The sequence below is a fragment of the Tremella mesenterica genome (genome assembly GCF_000271645.1).
Source record: "Tremella mesenterica DSM 1558 unplaced genomic scaffold TREMEscaffold_2, whole genome shotgun sequence".
NCBI lineage: Eukaryota > Fungi > Basidiomycota > Tremellomycetes > Tremellales > Tremellaceae > Tremella > Tremella mesenterica.
The window spans coordinates 41,236-62,280 of NW_006711226.1; the positions used below are offsets into that span (position 1 = coordinate 41,236).

Here is a 21,045-nt window from a genome sequence, read left to right on the forward strand (position 1 = left end):
GTCCGTACCACAACCTCTTCCCATTCCATCCCCCCATCTTCCAACTTCCTGACCCTACGTTTGACCCTTTGATCGATATCGATCCTTTCCACAGTATCCACCATATCTGTGGTCTCTTCTATATCCCCCACTCCTCCCCCCTCCATCATCTCTCCCGTATCTACCATTTCCCCCACTTTCCCCCCTTGCACCATACCCCCCGCATCTTCCATTTCCCCCACTTTCCCCCCATCTCCCGTATCTGCCATGTCCACCACTCGAGCACCCACCACACCATCCACATCCCCCACTCGCTTCCCTTCCACCACCTCCAAGTAATTCGTAGCTTCCCGTATGACCTCTCCTTTCGGTGGAACTACCTTCCCATTCTCATAAACCACAATCTCTCTATTTTCACTCGTCGGTTCAATATCCCTCATAACAACTGTATCTACCTCCGAAGTAATAATCTCATCCCCACCTTCCATCCTCCCATTGACTCTTTCTGCGATTTTAGACATGGACAAGGACTTTTGAGGTTGTACGATGGGTAACATGGATCCTATCGATCGTGAAAGATCTTGTGGGTTTTGTATAACGGGCGAGATGTGATCTGGAAGTAATGAACGAGGACGTTTGACACGAGTGGAATGTGATGAATGAAAAGGTACATCTTCTGTCCATCCTCTATTCGTCAGATCTTTCCTTTCTATCAAACAATCTGACCACATATTCCGGGTAGAAGACTACAGTATGTACATTCTTATGTGATGTATTGCTGTGAACTTCTAATGGTTTGATCATGTATCGAAATAAAGGGTGATACAACATAGTCTTTCCATCACTGTCCTCTCATCACAGGATCGAATCCAAGAGAGTCAAGGCCAGTCAAGAAGATTCAAGACGACTCGAGAAGAGTCTAGAAGAATCAAGAAAATTCAAGTAGAATCAAGAAGAGTCCAGAAGATTCAAGACGGCTCGAGAAGAGTCGAAAAGATTCAAAACGACTCAACAAGAATGAAAAAAACAAAGACAAAGTCAAAGACAAAAACAAAACTTACGAATCATCACCCATCCCTACCATATCACCCAAAACACTTTCACTCAAATCCGAACCATCCCTCTCTCTCATCCCCTCCACAACCATTTTAATTCTTTCAACCTTTCCTTTCCTCTTCATCTTTTTCCCCATTCCACGTTTCTCCTCTCCCATTTCATTCGATTCATGAACCTTTGGAAGTTCTCTCAAAACACGCCATTGTAATTCCCTCGCTAAACTCACAGGATCACCAACTTCGACAGGTACACGATCCCATATCGATTTCCTCACTTTGTCTTCTGCTGTTGGATCTTCAAGGATGTCCGTTTGGGAGATTAGAAATGAAGCGAGGTATGTTAGACCTTGTAAGATTCGGGGGTGTAGAGGTGAGGTATGGACTCTGGGTCGGTATGTGCGTAATTGAGTGAGATGGGTACGGTAGCGTGATGCTACGTACCAACATAATCTATGATCAGTGGGGCTCTTCAGGCATTTATTTAGGTGGGTAGATGGGTAGATGGGTAGATGGGTAGATGGGTAGATGGGTAGATGTGACAGTTCGAGAAGGTGTATGCACAGCTGAATGTGAACTGATTGAATACAGTAAGTCCGTGACGGATGTGAGCGAAATACACTGAGGACAGCGGCTAAGCACGTCGCGTCGAGAAGAGAGGTAACACGAGGCAGAGGATTGGGAATAGCAGCGAAGGTGTTTGGTGAAGTAGAGAGACTAGAGTACTCCAGGCGCCAGTCGAAAAACAAATCTCACCGATCCAATTGTGGAAATCTAAACCGTTGCGGAACTTTAGTATCAATCTCAATCTGTCTCATCCTGAGTTCTGATATCAGCAAAACATCCCACCATCCCTGATTCAACATCTCAACAAACACACAACCTTGATTGTTTGAGTCTCATGGTTTCGGTGGCGGATCCAGGTGAGAAATCGGGACACTCACGAACGTCAATATCATACGAATGGAGGAAATTCCCTCCGAAAACTATTGCATCTTCAGGAGTGTACTGAATCTCAGCGTCTATTTTTCAACACACACAGAAGGTCCAGAGGCGTTCACTTTCATTACGCGTCCGGGTTTGACACCCAAACAGGGAGAGGAGGACAGGAGGAACTTACAACTGCATGAATGTATCCAGCGGGGATTATCCTTTTCATCAGTGATGAACATATAGCGGTCATGGGTATTTTTAAGGACGGGTCTCGTAGAATCACCGAGGATGAATATGAAATAAGGAATATCCCTAAGATTTTGACCTATATTCATCTGATTGAACCTAAGATCTATACCGAGTTAAAATAACGAGGAGAGTCTCGCACGAGGGAAACCCAACAGAGAGACTATCGAACGATGGAATATGATGAGGACAATCGAATAGATATAGTCTATGGGAGGGCACACATGATCGACAAAGATATATTTTGGAGGATGATGAAGATGAACTTAGGTAAAATCACAACTCACATAGTATCACCTTGAGTCAGAGTAACTTTCCGAACTTCATCACACATATTTCCCAACCAAGTAGATTGTTGTAATTCGGCTGAACCTGACCAAGTCGCATATGCTTTCAAATTACTTTCAGTCGGTCGGATGAAGAAAAAGGTCTGGTCATTAGTGTTTCTATTCTATGACTTATATTTCCTCGACTAGGTGACACTGAGAGTTCTACCGTTTTGCGTCGGAACGTTGAGAGATATTTAAGAGTGGTGCGCCAGAAGTAATGTTTGAGAGTGGTGTTTTAGGGAAAGGGATTGGTAGAAGAATGAATGAGTGATGTTCGGAAGGTCAGAAGTTGGTAGATGGGCACAAAGAGCCATATGGGAAGAAGACAAGTCTCCCAGACCCAAGAATGATATGACGACTTAAAGATGATGTAGAAAGAACACGAAACACGTTTTTGAAGAAGGAAATTTAATAAAAAGCTTTAAAAGTGACATACCTTGGATCCAGTATGTATAGAATAATAAACAGAAGAAGCAGCAAAATCAACATGCCAATCCTAAACTTCTTCAGCGTCTACCAAATTTCTTTCGAAAGAAGACCAACCGTCCATGCTCCTTTAGCACCCATCTTGACGTTAGCTACACTCGCATCATTTTTTTCTCGTCTGGAAAGCAGGAACAACAGTAGAATCATGGAAAATTGGAATAAGCAGAAACATGGAAGATCGAACAAGCAGAAACATGATCAGTAAGAACACGGAGAACAAACCCATGGAAACCCAAAAACCAAAAGGCAGAGAAAAGTGAATTCGTGGAATCAGGGAAAGTAAAATAGAAGCATAGAAGAGCGAAAACAACATTGGAGAATCAAGAACATGAAAATGAAAGAGCGAAATAACTTACCAAACAATACAATTGAACTTTCGGATAACTCTTCCCACCATCACCAAATTCCCAAAAATTATCCACCCAATCGATTTCTCTCACTAATCTCGGAGGTGTGACTCTTTTAGCTAGATCCGTCCCGCTTATTTCCAAAGTGATGACGTTGTAAACTTTCCGAGTAGGTTCACCGTTTATAGTTCTTGAACGTATGTATTCTGCCCATTTCGTCAAAGACCATTGTGAGGAATGTTGGGATGCGACGTCTGAGGTTAGTATGGGACTAGGAGTGTTTTCATACTTTTAAGATCTCAAATCTCCGATGAAACACATTATGAGTGTCTCAAGTTTAAGATGATGTATTATTTCTTGTTTGGATTTGAAAGTACAGTGTTGTACCCTTGGACCCAGTGTGTATCGAAGGGTGAGGGAAAGAGGTTTGTCTCATGCTTATTTAGCTGACTTGGGGCGTAGATGAACTGCGAATGGGAGGCAGTACCCATGGAGTTGAAGATAAAGAAAAGTGACAGGGTCAATTAGGGATGAAACCACTCACCGATAACATCAACAGTCCTATCCTCTCCCACAAGTTTCACTATATCCCCAACTTTCAAACTTTTCGAAGGTAATCTCCCACCCATACTCTCAAACCCTCCGTCTGATTTCCTGATCACCAAGGGAACACGAGAAGGACCGTAAAATAACGTTGGAGGAAATCTTGTTTCAGAAAAATCCGTGGTTGGATGGGGGAAAGAAGCAGATGGTACTGACGTTCGAGGAATCGAAGTACCTTTGGGGGAAGTGGACGATGTGTTATAGTTGACTCCATTCACGATTTCCGAGATGGGGGTGTCGGAAAGGGGAGATTCGATCCAGGCTTTGGTCAATAGATCACCGGGGATGCGTGGGAAGTTATCTACTCGTCAGCCATTCTGTTCGGTATGGAGGCGGGTCAGATCCGATAGCGACGATTGTTCTTATTGAGGGCTCGGATGCCGGTAAGGGAAGCGTTGAGAATGAAGGGGAGCGTTGAGAATAAAGAAAATGAAAGGTGAGTTGATGAGCTTCGATGAATGTGATCAGTAGCGAGGGAAAGACTCCGAGTGAGAAGAGACACAGAACTCACCTTCTAATATCCTCGCACCATACTTTTCCGGATCATTAATCAATTCCAACCACTTACCCGTCGGTGTGGGTATATGATTATGCATAGCCAGATAATCTGGTCTGTTCAATGCTGCTTTTCGTTTTGGTCGTTTGTCATTCTCCTTAACTGTTTGTGTCATATCTTGTTTCTCTCCCACTACTGCCTTATCTCTATCCTTTTCCATCTCGTGATCTAGATTCCTTTCCATCTCTGAATCAACCCCTGCCAGCTTTACGTCATTCATTTCTGTTTTATTATCCCTCCGAATTATATCTTTCTCAACTGACGTTATATTCCTCCTTTTCAACTCACCTTCCCTCCGATTGTCTTCGCCTTCCATCACTCTGGTATCTTTCCAAACACCATCCTTCCTTCCCTCCACAAACAAATCCATTTTCCCAACACTCATTGCCTGAGGTTCTCCATGAAGACTCAACAAAACCTGTGCTACATCCTCCCCATCTCTAACCGTTGTGAGATCTGTGAGACTAGAACTGGTCGTGGTCCTATCCATCTTAGTGACTTCCATCGTGCTGGGTACTGTCAAAGTGGAATCTGACGTGGTGGAACCTGTCGTATTGTGATCGACGGGAGGACTTTTCGAAGTTGAATCCATAACGAGATCCGTAGGTGGAGGGGAGAGTGAGCTCGAAATGGTTTTCATTTTCTTAACAGGTCTTGAATTATCATGTGATAATCGAGTTGATTTCCGACGAGAAGTCGATTTGGGAGATGTACGAATAGGTTTTAAGGTAGGTTGAGGAGGACGTGAAGATGATTGTACACAATTTGGACAATACCTACATAATCAGTATTTATCCGATATGTCAAAAAAGCCTGATAGGTGACCTGAGAGAGGGTGTGAACTGTGCTGGTTCACCTTTAACGTAGATGAAATAAGGGAGGTGTGTTGGGAGTTCATATTATGGAGTGTCAGTCGGGATAGAGGTGGGAGACCAAGTTGTGGGGACTGAAATGAAAGGAAAAGAAAGAAGATGTGAATATGAATTTTACCATTTATCCAATCTCTCAGTCCAATCCCTATCCCTAGTAGAAAATAAATTCTCATCCTTCAGCGCAGTAGGTAGAGTGAAAGAAGCAGATTTGAATACACAAGACGAATGAAACCAATCTGAACATCTTGAACAACCTATCCAAATCACCAAATCTTCTTCTTCTCTTGATATATTTACTTCTCTTCCATTTTCTCTTCCTCCTTTTCTGCCTGTATCTCCATTTAGAATCGTTGAGTGAGCGATATGTTCCGATCCTTTTGCTTCCACATTGCGCGTCGAAGGTGGAAGAGAAGAAGGGGAAAGACAAAGAGGACAAGTATCGTCTGATAGGTTGACGGACATTGTTGATGTTGTACTAGAGGTGTGGATTGTGTGATATTGGTGATACTGGTTGTTCTCAAGCAATGTCACGTATTGTTCACAGTGAGTACTATAGGTACTGTGAGTTACTGAATGCCGAGGGGAAGAGATGATGGTTACAAGTAGCTTAGGTGAATAGAAGGGAGATAGATGTATAGTACATTGTCCAACTTGACTTGACGGCGAGGTGGCGGAGTTGTTGCACTTTCCCACGGTCGACCTTTCTTCCTCCACACACGGACCATACTTCAGCGCACGACTGTGAAAAGTTATCATATACTCAGAGTCGGGGATATGGACCATGACTATATGTTGTGCTACTGCAAGGTACATTCAGATATATCTTATAAGATGATAAAGCTCGTAGTAAGAGTAGTGACAAATAGATACTTATATTGTTACCTCACAAACTATAATTACTTCTCTTACCTTTCCATTTCCTTTTCTCAAATTTCCTTCTACCATATTCACCTTTATCCCATTTATCTCTTTCTTTTTCTTCTTCTTCAGCCCATTTCCTCAATTCTTTTCTTAATATCTTCCCACTTGCCGTCCTCGGTATCTTCTCCACCACCCCAACTCCACCTCTTAAATACCTAGATGGTGAAACATAACTTTTTATCCAAGATTGTATACCTTCTGACCATTTCTTAACTTCCGCTACGATCTTAGCTTCCATAGCTGGGTTATGTATCAAGGTCATATGATCTCCTAAAGATTTATTCAATATTGATTGATCCCTCAGAGGGAGTACACCAGGTTTAGGGACTACGTACGCTCTGGGTATTTCTGATGCGCGTGTTGGGGAATAAATGGGGATGATACCGACGTCTATGATATCTGGATGGAGTAGAAGGAGGGATTCTAATTGAGCTGGGGGGACTAAAATCATTCAGCGAATGATCTGATTTTATCGAGAAACTTGAGTGTTTCAAGGAATGCGGAATGCATTAAGCAGAAGTAGAGATCCGGAGTGCTTCAATGGGAAGGAGACATTTGGAGTGCTTCTAGTGAAAAGGAAAGGGGACGATCAACGAGAGAGAGATATCACCCACCTTGAAGCCCTTTATATTTTATCAACTCTTTTACCCGATCAACAACTTCGAAATATCCTTCTTTATCCATTTTCACAACATCCCCAGTTTTGTACCAACCTCCAATTCCGAAAGTCCCTCTGGTAGCCTTATCATCCTTCCAATATCCACGCATAACAGAAGGACCTCTTAACCAAAGTTCACCTTCGTCTCCTTGTAAAACGTCTAAACCTTCATGAGTCACAACTGCGGGATTCGTCCCTGTTGAAGATATCCAAGAATTCCCATTCTGATGAGTTTTCAATGTCGGTTCACCTCCCGTAGCCACCACTCTAGCTTCGTAAGTAGGTAACAACTTACCTATCTTTCCTAATTTTTCTCGTCCTTCCTCTGCGGTCATGACGTGTGTTACTGGAGATGTTTCAGTAAGACCGTATCCTTGAGTGACGGTGATTCCGAATTTAGCGTGGAACTTTTTAGCCAATTCGGCAGAAAGTGGTGCCGCTCCTGACAGTACACCTCGGAGTGGGTACAGAGGATGAGAAGGATCTCTCGGTGAAATATTCGTATCGTTCACAGGAACAACTTGATCTACTCCCCTGTTCGAGGAAGGTGGTTCGATAGTATCGAACGCAATAGGTGTGGAGAGATCAATGACGCCTGTAGGGTTGTCGGCACTGTTGGTGATGTCTACATGAGAAGAGATATCGTTGGATGAATCGGAAGAAATAACTTGGTTGGGAGGATCGATTTGAGAGTTCGTTGAATCTGCAGAAGAGATAGCGGGAATATGTGGAGAATTCAATAAAGAGACAAGTACAGGTGGTACTACCAAACACCAAGTACAACTAAATTCTTTGATGCTCCTCAACAAAACCCTCTCATCATATTTGGGTAGTAACACCACAGGCACTCCAATGGATAAAGGGTGTAACAACAAACACGTCAATCCATAAATATGTGCCAATGGTAAAAACCCCAATATCACGTCGTGTGAAGGATCAAGAGGTTCATATGCCACTTGTAAAGCTTGTAATTGAGAAGTAAGGTTATGATGACTTGTTTCCACACCTTTGGGATGACCGGTGGTACCGGATGAATAACATAGGAAAGCGGTGGAGAGTTCTTCCGTTGGGGAAAGAGGGGAGATTTCCAAAGGGGTGGACCAGAGTTGGCTTATGTATTTATATGTCGGTGGAGTGGAGGGGTCAGTCAAGTGTGTCATGGCATCTGTACTGTTATCAAGGGTGGTGGATAGATTCTCGATGGAAGACTCTCCGATTGGGGAAGTCGTTGAGGAGGGGGATGAAGGGGAAGGAGAGGAGTAAGGAGGATTGGATGTTCTTTCGAGTGGTGATGATACACAAGAGGTTGTGGGAAGAGGGGCCAAAAGGATTATTCGATCTGTCGGGATGGGATTAGCTAGTAAAGGAAGAGCTTCATATAAAGTGGGAAGGAGAGAAGGTTGAATAAAGATCAAAGAAGCTAGTGAATCTGTAAGTTGATGAGCCAGTTCATGGGCCGTACTGAAAAGTTAGCATATCCTCCCGGTATCAGAGTAGCAGAGTATCACACTATATTGTTACATTGCCAGAACCAGACTGTTTGAGTATGAGAGAACTACGGATTGAAAGACAAGAAGAAACTCACAAAGCATGACTGATAGGACTAACAATGACCCCAGCAGCTAAACAACCCAAAGTCGCATTCACCCATTCCAAAGAATTCGTCCCATAAACAGCTGCTATCTCTCCTTTCCTCACACCCAACTGTCTGAGACCATTGGCGAGTTGAAGTGCTTGTTTTTGAACTTGTTTCTTGGTGACACGACGACCTGTTAGACCATCTATAAAAGCCGGTCGTTCTTCCACACTTTTCTTCTCTTTATCATCTACGATGGATTGTCCATCTATCACAACCTGCGGTGTGTCTTGGGACGATAGAGAGGGTGTAGGAGGAAAGAGATAATGGAATAAATGACATCGAGGTAGAGATGGGGAAGGGAGAGAGGATTTATAAATTTTCAAAAGTCTTTCTGTTCCTGGTGGAGGACGTGGTGGGTGAAGAGGGTACGGGGGCGTCTCGGTCAGTTTTTGATCTTTGATACTTGCTGTGACTTGGATATCCTTGATGGGCTGAGAAACAGAGGTGTATGACCGAGAGGGGGTTGACAAAAATCGGTATTTTAGAGATCTAAGAAGGAGGTGGGATTTACTTGGAAGGGAGTATCGTAAAGGGGAAGCACACTTGGGTATCACTTGAGGACGGGAGAGGGGATGAGAGTAGAGATGAAATGTTAAAGTCTTGGGTAGATGGCATTTGGGACATTTATGAGTGATGTGGGACATGATGCGAAAGTGAGAGAAATTATCAGAAAGTTGCGGGTCGTGATGATGAGCAACAAGCTTATGATAACGAACACCATACATATACAACGGTGACTGTACGTTTGTTTAGCATCATTGTGGATATATTGTCTGACCTCTGGCTTGCAGGTACAGTATGCATATCTACTCAAGATTATACCGAGTCATATGAATGTTGTTGTTTGCTATGACATGTATGCGGTCAATGACGCATGTTGAGTGGAGGAGGGAAACACAACATAAACACACGAACCACTTCCCTCTTACTCTTATCTTTCTACACATCATCAAACAACTACAGTACATCACTATTCTCAACACCCTCATCATGTCTTCCCCTCAAACATCAAGAAGGTCCACATCAACACTATCCACTTCCATATCTCAACCATCACTCATCACTCAATCTCACTCTCACGCCACACGCTTCCTCAATTCCAGAACACCCACACCTTCTTCAAGAAGACGAGAAGTCACTCTTTCCGGTGAATACGTACCTGGTTCTGGTTTCATGGTAGGAAGAGGTACAAGATCTGGTACATCTGGAACAGGAACCGGTTTAACATCCAATAGTACTACTGTTCATACTACTGGTACAGGAAGTGATATAAACCCTTTTGACGACGGATTACATCTTGCCAGTGTGATAGGGAAACATGAATGGGAGATTAGAGGAGTGGAAGAATTAAGAAGGTATTTAGAAGATGATGTTATTGAAGGAGCAAATGAAGATAGGGAAGAAGAAAGTGATGAAATACCTAGGATATTACAAGCTGGTGTTATGATGAAAGATGATTTACATAGGTTAGATTTAGGTATGTCATATCTCTCTGTGATATTTTCCATATATGTACACAAATATAGTGAATTTTTATAGGCTACTAATCCTCAGCTAGAACTCTTATTCAACCTTCCCCTCAATCAGATATCGAAACTCCCTTTCGTCCTATACCAGGTAAAACTCTTTCTCTATATATAAAATCCTGCGCTATGGATAAAATCAAATACGATGGTATTTTCACAGTTTCGATTTTCGTCGGTATCTCTCCTCCTGGACGTAATACAGGACAAAGATATTCACCTAGAGAATGGTTATGGACTTCAGAAACAGAATGGGATTTTTCAGTTTCAACAGATTTATACGAGTTGGTATTACCACCTTTATCGACTTTATTAAGTCAATTGGAAGAGTATACATTTAAGCAAAATATCAATCAACCTTCTGGAAATATCTCTAATGTTCATTCTGAAGAATATTCAAAAGGATCACAAGATTCCTCAACACCACGTTCGGATGTCTTTCCGAAAGATATTCAAAATCAAGCTTTTAATACGAGCACGAGTGTCGAGGAAGGGAAAGATACTTTGGTTTTAGTTGTTCAAATTGAAAGTCCACCAAGATCAACGGTGACACCTACGAAATCTCAAGTGGAAGTTCCTACCGATATGATTATGGCATTAGGAGAATTGTTAGATACTACTCCTTGTGACGTTCGATTCGTTTGTGCGGAACATATCCTTAATCCAGGTGTATCCAGGGATTCTGGGGTTGTTCAAGGACATTTACATGGACTACATGATAGTCTGGATCGGGTTGGAGATGTTATTGGAGGGGATTCTTCTAATGCTAGGGTCATTGGAGGGGATGGGGAAGAAACAGAAACAGAAACACGAGAAGAACCTAAATTGTTATCTCGGAAAAGAACAATCTACGCACATTCGGCCATTCTTAAAGCCAGGAGCGAATATTTCCGTGATCTTCTAACTGGAGGTTTTTCTGAAGCACAGGACAAAGATTCGAAATCAGAAGGTATCACAACGTTGGTAATGTTGGAAGAAGAGTTTGAGACTGTTTATTGGATGTTAAGGTAAGTTGGTATCCTCCCTTTTCCCTCTTCCCCTTTTATCATCCAATGTCATATCTTTCATCTCGTCTCGATCCACTTGAATCGAATCCTATATTCCGTTTTATTCCTCACCATCTATGTAATGTCTCAACTTCTTATCTTCCCCCACTGTTTACTGTGATTTATTATGAATGAGAAGAAGTTGATTTATTATGAATGAGAAGAAGTGTTAATGATAGATTCATCTACACCAACTCTCTCCTCTTTTCCCCATTTGACGATCCAAGAACTATCATGTCACTTCGAGATATCGACACTTCACAATTATCTATCCTCCTCTCTCCTACATCTCCATCTTCATATACTTCTTTCAATCCATGGATATTCCAACATCTTCCTTCTCAACCAGAACCAAATGTAGAAGAACAAGAAGGAAACGAACATGAAAAAGATTTCGATGCTAGAACGGTATCATCAAGTAGTACGACATTATCAAATGTTCATAAACCTGATTCTAGTGATAGAGCTCAATCGGTATTATCACATACTTCAAAAACTTCTATCAATTCTACCAATTCTAGAATATCAAGGTTGAGTAATGAAACAAATGTGAAAAGTATTTCTGGGTCAACAATCTCAACTAATTCGAATTCGACTACTTCGACTACTTCTTCTGCTACACCAAGAAGAATAGGGAATGATAAATTGAAAGTTTCGACTAGAGGTAAAGAAGTTCAAAGTGCACACAGTCCAAATAGACAATTAAATTCTCCAAATAGATCTTTGAAATCGGGATTAGGTGTGGGGACAACAAAAGGATTATCGGGAACCACTACGTCAAGTACTTTAAGTGGTATAAGCGGTGTTAGTGGTATGGCAGGTTTGGGAGGTATGAGTGGAATGGCTGGTGTGGGAGGTATGAGCGGTATGGCAGGTATGGCAGGTGTGGGAGGTTTGAATGGATCGACAAGAGAATTAGGAAATAAACAATCAATACTCCATCCAGACCCTAATCCTCATCCGACACCTCAACCTGGACCAGCATCAGCATTGAGGATTTACATGTTAGCACATCGATACAGACTTGATATGTTGGAAAGTTTAGCCAGAGAACATTTGGTTGGACTTTTGAATGTTGATAATGCCATGGGAATGTTGTGAGTTATTTCATCCTCTGCCTGCCTCTGGTGTATCTTTCGATCCTCTCTCACATCTCTTATGTGATCAATGAATGTGACTCTCTCATCGAAGTTTGATATTCTCCAATACTCTCGACCTGGAACATTCCATCATGTTAAAGCACACAAAGTACATCAAAAACTCCCATTTGTTTTCCTTACCCACCTAGTTCTCTTGGGAGTGGCGAAGGCGGGGGGTATGATTAAACGCTAAAAGATAGATTGGTCACTTATCGATATGAAATCCTTCATCGTGATATCAGAGAATACATAGTGAGTCTTTTTTTCCTCTTAGCTTTTTTATCATCCGCTCCACCAGTCCCCACTCAGATACCTTTCTCAATTTATGAAAATATAAGTGAACTTGTGAACTTGTGAACCCGTGACCCAATCTAACACCCAGCTCGACCGTTGGTCCTCCGTCAAACGTTCCAATGAATATTCGAAATGTCTAGACGAAATCCGTTCTGGTTTTTGGGGAGATGATGGTTGGCCAGCGTTCAGAGAGTTGGTAGATGAATTAGCTTCTTTGACCGAATCGGAAGAATGAGGGTTTGACCGAATGACCATCTTTGTGACTTCGATATCTTCAACGCCAATGTCGATCGATGCTTTCGATATATTCTTTGTATCGTCTTCTGAACGACGTCATATTTTTTACATTACCTCTCAACCTTCCGACCTTTTCGACCTTTGCGACATTTCGACATTATGAAACAATTCGAGCAAATCATCACTTTATCAACTATCTACCTCCAAATTGGGAATTACCCATCTACCTACTTCCCCACCCTGTCCATCCCTATCATCATACTCTTGAGGAAGAATTCGACAACTATTCTGCCTCCTCTCATACCAGTTGGAAGGAGGCGCTTCAGACAATAGTAATATCAACTCTTATGTCATTTAGAATCCAGAAATCAACCTCGATTTCAAAGAATCAGAATGTTCAAAGAGAAGGTGGAAGTGAAGACCTACGAGTAGAATATCAATGTGTCAATCGTGTAACATATCTTGTCGAATCTGTAAACTGTCCCAATTGTAAGACAACGATAAGATGAAGTCCATGTAGGACAATCTCGAAATTAGAATGGTCGGGACAATGTGAATGGATCAATAATGTTTTTCGTTGTACGTTTTTGTTTATCTTTATTTCCGAAAAACCGTTGTATACCCTTGACTTTGTATTTCATCATCTTAGTTCATTTTGCCTCTTAAATACTTATCTACTGATCATTATATGAATATCGACATTCTTACTTCAAAGCTCTATGCTCCAATATCGAAAATCTTACTGAGCTCCAGACATTCTGTACCAACTTCATGACCTCTCCCCTTTTCCTCTCTCTCTAGCTTGTGGGTAGTGGAGTTGTATTCCTTACTCGTGTTTGTGATTTTATAAATTGGCATGGAGGTTATACAACTCTGTATCTTTCTCTTTCTCTTTCATTTTCCAAAGTGTAGAACGAGACCCGACAACCGTCAACCGTCACTCGACCACAAAGACGATCAATGAATCAACTTCCGCCCGACATCCAACATGGACGTAATTCGTATCGACGCTGACGCTGGTCGGAAAGACGGATTATATTGAATACCATGTTGGGTATACTATCCTTGCAGTTCTGCAACATGCAACATGCAACATTCACCACGCAACATAACGTGACTCAACAGAATGAAAGAAGCACGGAGAAGATGAAGACAAGATCGTCATTGGTCATTGGTCATCAAATTGGATTATACAAAATATCTCCTTTACTCTTCTTTCGTGTTGTCTTTCTCTCCTAACTCTCTTCTTCTTCCCCATTTCCTTCTTCATCTTCCACTTCAACCCCCATCAATGTCCTCTTTCCTTTCTATCACAATTGTACCTCACCATCTTCACCTCCATCCCACTACTGCACGTTCCCTTTACCCAATGCTGACCCTCGTCTCCTCCACCTTCACCCTCAGCCCACAACCCTGAGCCACGACTCGATACTTCCCCCTGATTGCCCCTGACTTATCCTGTTCGTCTCCCACTTCATACCCAGACCCCAGCTCTACTCCTGACTCACGCCGGCCAACTTTCATCTCCATACTGCGACTACTCCTCGGGACTGTACCTCAAAATGATACACCCAAGTCCTTACTACTTCTCAAGAGAGTTTCCCAACATCAGCAACAGCATCATCCCCTTCCGTCTCTCATCCACTACGCCTAAGTCGAGAAGATGTCTCGCGACAATCCACTACTCCCAAGTTGACCAAAAGTCCATCAACCAACCACCACTCCCAAGTTGAGGAAACATCTCGCAACCATCCACCACTCCCAAGTTGACGAAACGTCCATCGACCATCCACCACTCCCAAGTTGACGAAACGTTCATTGACCAATCACTAATTCTCAGTTGAGAAAACGTCCATTGACCATCCACCATTCCCAAATCGACGAAACGTCCATCGACCATGCACCATTCCCAAGTTGTCCAAACATCCAACATCCAACGACCATCCATCGTATCCAACCTAACAACCCTCCATCGACGAACAACAAAACAACAACATCTCTCACAAAGACCCATTCTCCGACATTCGTCGATCAAGTTCTAATATGATAGAACCATAATCTTCCAAAGAAAGTTTCCCTTCTTCTTTGTCGAAAATTTCTTCCCCCGTTCGATCTCTTTCCTCATCAAATATCCTTCCGTTGTTTTCCTTATTCAGCTCATTTTGCTCATCCATTCCGGACTGATGAATCGAGTTGTCGTCATGGTTCGGGACCGGATTTCGTTTTGACTCGGGGTCGGTTACATGTTTTTGCGCAACTCTTTTCGACTCGGAGTCGACGACAACATGGTCTTGATTCAACTTCCTATTCGAGCCAGAGTCAATTGGTTGTTCCAAATGAGTGGGATCCCGTTCTAGAATATCTCTCGACTCCATTTTATTCTTGTTAATCCCATCTAGATCCCCCCTCTCTTCACTGGTGTCACTAGATCCCTCACCCAAACTATCTTTAGATCCAGCTACCGACGCTCCAGCCGAAACGGATCCCACCCCTCTACCTTCCTTTTTCTTCTTCTGTCCACCAGAAAACAGGTTCATGAAACTTTCCGTATGTCTTCTCAACTGTTGTGGTCGTTTATTTCTATTTCCGACTTTTCCTTTTCCAAGAGGTGAAATCATATTTCTACCTCTTATTGTCCCTCTTTCTTCTTCTTCGTCATCCTCTTCTCCTCTTCTGTCAACTTCTTCATCCTTCTTATCTTTCCCTCTCCCTCTCTTAGCTTCTTCATCTCCCTCGACTGCCCTTCTTCCTTTCGGGGAAGAGACGGACGAGATATATTCTCTATCATCCATTTCTGTTTCTTCCGACAGAACACCATCTTCATCTTCCGTCTCACTCACTCCAGATTCTTGTCTTACCAACTCCGATTGACCTGATCCTAAATCCAGTTTTTGTCTAACTCCTTTTCTCTGACCAGATTGAGGACTGCTAACTTCCCTCCCTCTCCCCATTTCAGCCGGAGTGGACACCTGTCTGATTACCTTTGGCGGTGAAGGTGAAGCTGATGCGGAGATAGAACCAGTTGGTGTTCTTTTCAACTTCGGAAATTTCAACCTTTCCAATGCTTTTCTAGTACTTTCCATCCCTACTATTTTCCCTCCAAACATTCCCGCCCCTGTCAGAGGAAATATAGGTAAGACCTGTTGATTCTGTTTTTGTGGACTTCTAGAAGATGATGAATTCGTGGAATCACTGGGTTTTGTTTGTCTTCTTAAATTACTAGTTTTCAATGCTGATGGTTTAGGTCTTAAAACTCCTAAACCTTTCGAACGGAAAAAGGAAGTACCAGTATGTGATGATATATTATGACCATTTGGAGCTGAATCAATTCCTTCTGAATCTAATTGTTCCCACTCTTCATCACCCAACGTTGTCAAAGTACCATGTAACTCGACGCTCAATCTTGCACCGGGAATGTTGAGAGTATCTTCGGATGGTAACATTGCATGACGACGAAGTATCATATGACCTGGTGAGACTAAACCGGGTGAAGAAGGGATGGAGATCATGTCGCTTACTGATAATCCTGCTGACGGTAGGACAGAAGGAAGAGGACCGAGATGACTTCGTGGTGATGCTGGGATACGAGTGGTTATACGGATTGGTGAAGCTGGACCGGGTCGATGAAGTGATGCTACAGGTGAAACAGGCGGGGCTACATGGTCATGTGTGTAAGGTTCTGGACGTAAAGTGTCTGTTTTATGTGAGAAGGGTGATGGTGGTGGAGAAGGTTCTTCGATAGTTGGCAAAGGAATGATTGGTTGTCGATGTTGTATGATCATTTTGGCGGGTTGTTGGGGTGAATCCAAAGGCGGAGCTGGTATTTCTTCAAGCAGATCCGAATAATCTCCAGGTGTCAAATCAAGACCCAAATCGTTGTCTTCCTCCACAATCGCATGTTCGACTTCGACCATCGCAAGTGTTTGAAGGTCCTCTGGTTGGTGAAGACTAATGGGATCAGAGTCAAATACCGAGGTTTCGATATCGACATTCTCTTTTTCCTCGCTCATCTCCTCTTCCCTTTCCTCTGCTTCCTGAAGCTCTCGCTCAAATTCATCCCGACTCCAGGCAAACCCAGCGAGCTCCAAGTGATGCTCCGCTTCGGCCTTGTAATACACCAGATTGTCATTGAGCGGGGTCCGTTGGTCTTCAGGGACGAAACGACTGTCGAATCCTTCCATGTTGACACTGGGTACCTCTTCGAGACAGAGCTTGGGGAAGTACCTTGTGTTGTCCTCGAGCTCTGGGTGAAGTTGGAGACCGTAAGGATCGGTATAGTCTCCGCGACGAACCACTTCCCAGTCACTGTGGGTCAGCGGGAGTACTGTGGTACCGGCGATGCACTGCACTATCCCCTTTGATCTCTTCTGTATCATAGGCTGCATATTGCACCAGTCAGTCGAGGTGGTGGGATCAGAGGGACACAAAAGCTGCGAAGGCAATTGAGGGGAGGGTGTGAGAGTCGACATTCTGGACAATGACACGACGACACTGGAAGAGAAGAAGGGGAACTCACATTCCTCCGAAATAATCATGAGACTGGATGTTCGGCTCCGTCAATCGTCTCTCCGGGTCTTTCTGCAATAACTACGCGTCAGCTACTGACTTGCCCTGTACAGCACCTCATCTAGACTGTCCACCCTCGCCGATCTCAACTTTTCTATTTGGACTGTATACTATGAAGGTAGTACCGACATATTTTGGGGGGGAATACTTCGTGAGGGTCATATCCACCGACATATGGAGGGGAAGGCATGTCGCACTCATGATGACTTAAGAGCTTGTAAAATGACTCACCAGATCAACTATATCAATCATGGCATCACACATTCCCCATTCGGTAGGATTCAAACCACCTAATTTCGGATCTTCAAAGATCAAGTACCAAGGATCATGTAGGATTCTTTCCCAAAGTGTAGACTGTTGGTCAGTATCGTTCGCTCTCGTACTAGTACCACGGATTGATCGAGTCACTCTGTTGGTATGGTCTGGTAAGCAAGGACTGAGAGGACGGTTCAAGACGAGGTACGATCATCGAAGGGAAGAGTTAAGACGTGTGCAGGCATTGACGACATTCGCCGAATGACTGCCAGGCTTTTTGGGGATTATTGGTGAATTCGAGAAGAGCACGAGATGATGGTCCCTTGTGACCGGTGACCAGAAAGTGCACGAGATCTAGTGAACAGACGGATATGTGCAGGGATCAAGCCTGGGGCAAGATATAAAAATCTGAAAAAAAGAGAACATACCACAGGTTCCTCATCTTTCTTTCTGAATGGCACCTGATCGTTAGCGGAAATTTCAAAACCTACCAAATAGAAAAAGAAACCCACCCTACCAATCATACATTCCACCATCATACATCCTAAAGGCCACCAATCTGCTGCGTATGTATATCCTTTACCAATGATTACTTCTGGTGCCTGTTCGTGAGCTCGCTTTCTAATCTTTCACAAGCGTCTCTTCGGATCTGTCTTGGATATCCTCCTAACCCCTTTCCCCGATGTGTTTGGCCTCCCACTGAATCTAGCCTCACCATAGGTCCAATGCTTATCGCCCGAATTCTGTACTCTGACCATATTGGAGTAATCCCAAAGATATCGTGGAGGTGCTCAATACGAAAGGAAGATGGCAGACATGGATCACTAGACTGAAGGACCAGTATGACTCTTTTCGCTATGAAGCGACACACTATCAAACCAGAGAACGTCAAGCTCATGAACGGTGAGATGACCAGATATTGGGATGAAGGAGACAATATCAAAGAAGACATATAAGCTAATGAACAGTCGAAAGATCGAGATGAACGAGGTCAAGATAAGAGAGACAATGTATAGATATTCAAAAGAAGTCCGTGCGCGACTCACCAAATAATCAGAAGTCCCGACGAAAGAATAAGCTCTATCAACCACAATTTTCTTTTCACCTTTCTTTCCCAATCTTTCAGAACCTAAACCCATTCCTGCCCAAGGTGGAAGTACCTTTTCACCAGGATATTGAGCTACCGAAACTGGCATAGGTTTTCCTCTATATCCGAATTCTTTTGCGAGACCGAAATCCGCTAAGACTGCATGACCTCGAGCGTCTAGGAGGACGTTTTCAGGTTTTAGATCTCTCATGATGATACCGTGGCGGTGTCTGCAATCAATCACCTGGCACGATTTTATCTTTGGCCTTTAGGAACATTAGGAGACACTGGTGGTATCTAACACTGACTAAGTGGTTTGGCGATTTGAGACATTCCAAAATAATCTTGACATGATCGAGGAGAGCGAATTAGAGAATGAAGTGAAAAGATTGCGGGGAAGGTGACAATTGGGCAGCAGGTGGGAGAAGGATGATGTAAGATGAGAGAGAATAATTAAGTAGGGAAGAGGAAAGTTGACCAACTCACAAATCCTGTAATCCCTGGACGATATCAACAGCATAAAACCTAGTTCTCATATGTCCCAAAGTCCCATGTATCTCCAACTGTGTTGCCAAATCTCCCCCTGGGTAAAAATCCAAGACCAAATAAAAGTTTTCTCTATCCGTGAAAGCGAAGTGTAACTTGGATACGAACCCATTATCAGGTTCGTGTTCTGCGAATCGACGGAGGATAGATAGTTCTGCTAGAGTGTGATGTAATTCTCCGTGAGTGAAGACGGAGCGTTTGGAGATGGCCTTCATAGCGTATATCGATGATGTTTTTGCGTGTTTGACTAAGAGTACCTAAGTGTCAGAGTGAGTTCTTACAGCTGTTGAAGAGGGGGGGGAGGTCAGGAGTTCAAGGGAGATTGAGGTGGTTTCAGTGTGGGGAAAATTGGGGCTGATGATGACAGAGATCAAGGGGGTTCCAAGCACAAGGATTGATTAAAGGTAGGGATTGGATAGAAGACAACTGGGAGAGACAAGAGGTGAAATAGTGACGTAGAAATTGTTGGTGAAGTGGGAAAGGACTACTATTTCCAAGATGTTTATAATGGTCATAAAATCAAGAGATTGCCAGACTTACCCTCCCAGCACAGCCCCTTCCCAGAACCCGGACCAATTGAAAGTCCTCCAGTCTCGCCCCTCTCATCTTTCTCCCTTGTCTCGCGAGTCCTACTTTCTCTTTGACCTGATCATCAGTTACCCACACTTCCTGCACTATCATGGTCTAGCTACCAGTAGAAAGATGGGCACTGGAAGATGAGAAGCCTACTGAACTCCAAGAACTCACTTTACAAATCCTCGCTGTGGCTCCATCCGATTGAGGAGAAATAGGAGAACTGTGACTCGTACTCGGCGTCAAGACCGAAGGGCCGGCTTGCTCTTCTGTATCCGAAACTCTTGTTCTTGTTGGGCTTGAAGAGTGGTCGTCTTTGATCGGACTGATAGGTGGGGAAAGATGATTCGTCATTGTAGAGTCTATCTTGAGCTTTTTGGTGGTCGGGTATGGTTCGAGCGATGGTCCTTCCAATATGGTCTTTGAGTGTATAGAAGATGAAAGACTTATTTGGGAGTGTGAAGCGATGGGGTTTTTCTCAACAGACAAGGGATCTTTCGGACCCACGTTTTGACCGTTACCGTTGTACAGCCTCGAGCTTGTGTCGAGGGAGGTAGATAAGGGCGTTGCGGGCGAAGACGTGACGGGACTGTCCAAAGGTGTCAAAGCGTTTGAAGTGTAGAGTGGCGATAGAGGTTTTATATCTTGTGATAAAGACTCTAATGGTCGTCCAAGCTCTGAGTCGGCTTCAAAGGGTACTTGCTTGATAGGACTGTCAGGTGGGGATGGAGGTAACTCCCTGGTGGTGTGTGTATGTGGATTTGAGATTTGAAAGATCGCAGTGGCTGCCATATTCCCACTCCACTAGTGTCACCTGTTTTCACCCCTTGGTGGGGAATCTTTTGATGATGTTGGTTGTGCTGTACTGAAAATTAGCTGTGATACTCAGTGGCGATCGTTGCTGTGTCAGTCCCTATTCGAAGCGATGTGAGGGTCTGTGTTCAGGTCAAGGTGGGGTCGATTACATTCTTGAAGGAAAACAGTGTAGAGAGAAGGCTAAGTTGGGAATAGTCTTGGTGGGTAAGAGAGGAAAGGTGAACGGTGTGAGCGCCGTGGGATGAGAAAAAGTGAATAGGATGAGAACATGGTCGGAGTGGAAAGGATAACCATCATCATCTTAACAAGTCCTAACCTCAGTAACATCATATCATATCCGAA

The 21,045-nt window shown here is 43.4% G+C and overlaps 3 protein-coding genes across 3 annotated transcripts; 1 reads left to right on the top strand and 2 right to left on the bottom strand.

The window, feature by feature from the left end:
* Window positions 1–6,286: 6,286 nt before the first annotated feature.
* Window positions 6,287–9,265, bottom strand: TREMEDRAFT_42508 (uncharacterized protein; the record flags this gene model as incomplete). Its single annotated transcript, XM_007002456.1, has 9 exons — window positions 6,287–6,564; window positions 6,640–6,765; window positions 6,939–7,163; window positions 7,233–7,466; window positions 7,550–7,577; window positions 7,732–8,147; window positions 8,283–8,443; window positions 8,568–8,797; window positions 8,837–9,265. The coding sequence occupies 9 exons, from the start codon at window positions 9,263–9,265 to the stop codon at window positions 6,287–6,289; spliced, it is 2,127 nt and encodes a 708-aa protein (XP_007002518.1).
* Window positions 9,266–9,611: 346 nt separating this feature from the next.
* TREMEDRAFT_59901 (uncharacterized protein) lies at window positions 9,612–12,858 on the top strand (the record flags this gene model as incomplete). Its single annotated transcript, XM_007002574.1, has 5 exons — window positions 9,612–10,098; window positions 10,176–11,151; window positions 11,355–12,287; window positions 12,530–12,581; window positions 12,712–12,858. The coding sequence occupies 5 exons, from the start codon at window positions 9,612–9,614 to the stop codon at window positions 12,856–12,858; spliced, it is 2,595 nt and encodes an 864-aa protein (XP_007002636.1).
* A 5,323-nt stretch (window positions 12,859–18,181) lies between these two features.
* On the bottom strand, window positions 18,182–19,905 carry TREMEDRAFT_13278 (uncharacterized protein; the record flags this gene model as incomplete). The annotated part of the gene is made up of 5 exons (XM_007002165.1): window positions 18,182–18,283; window positions 18,728–18,786; window positions 18,913–19,027; window positions 19,275–19,571; window positions 19,855–19,905. Coding segments are annotated over 5 exons (624 nt in total), but the record flags the coding sequence as incomplete, so codon positions are not given.
* Between the last annotated feature and the right edge of the window lie 1,140 nt (window positions 19,906–21,045).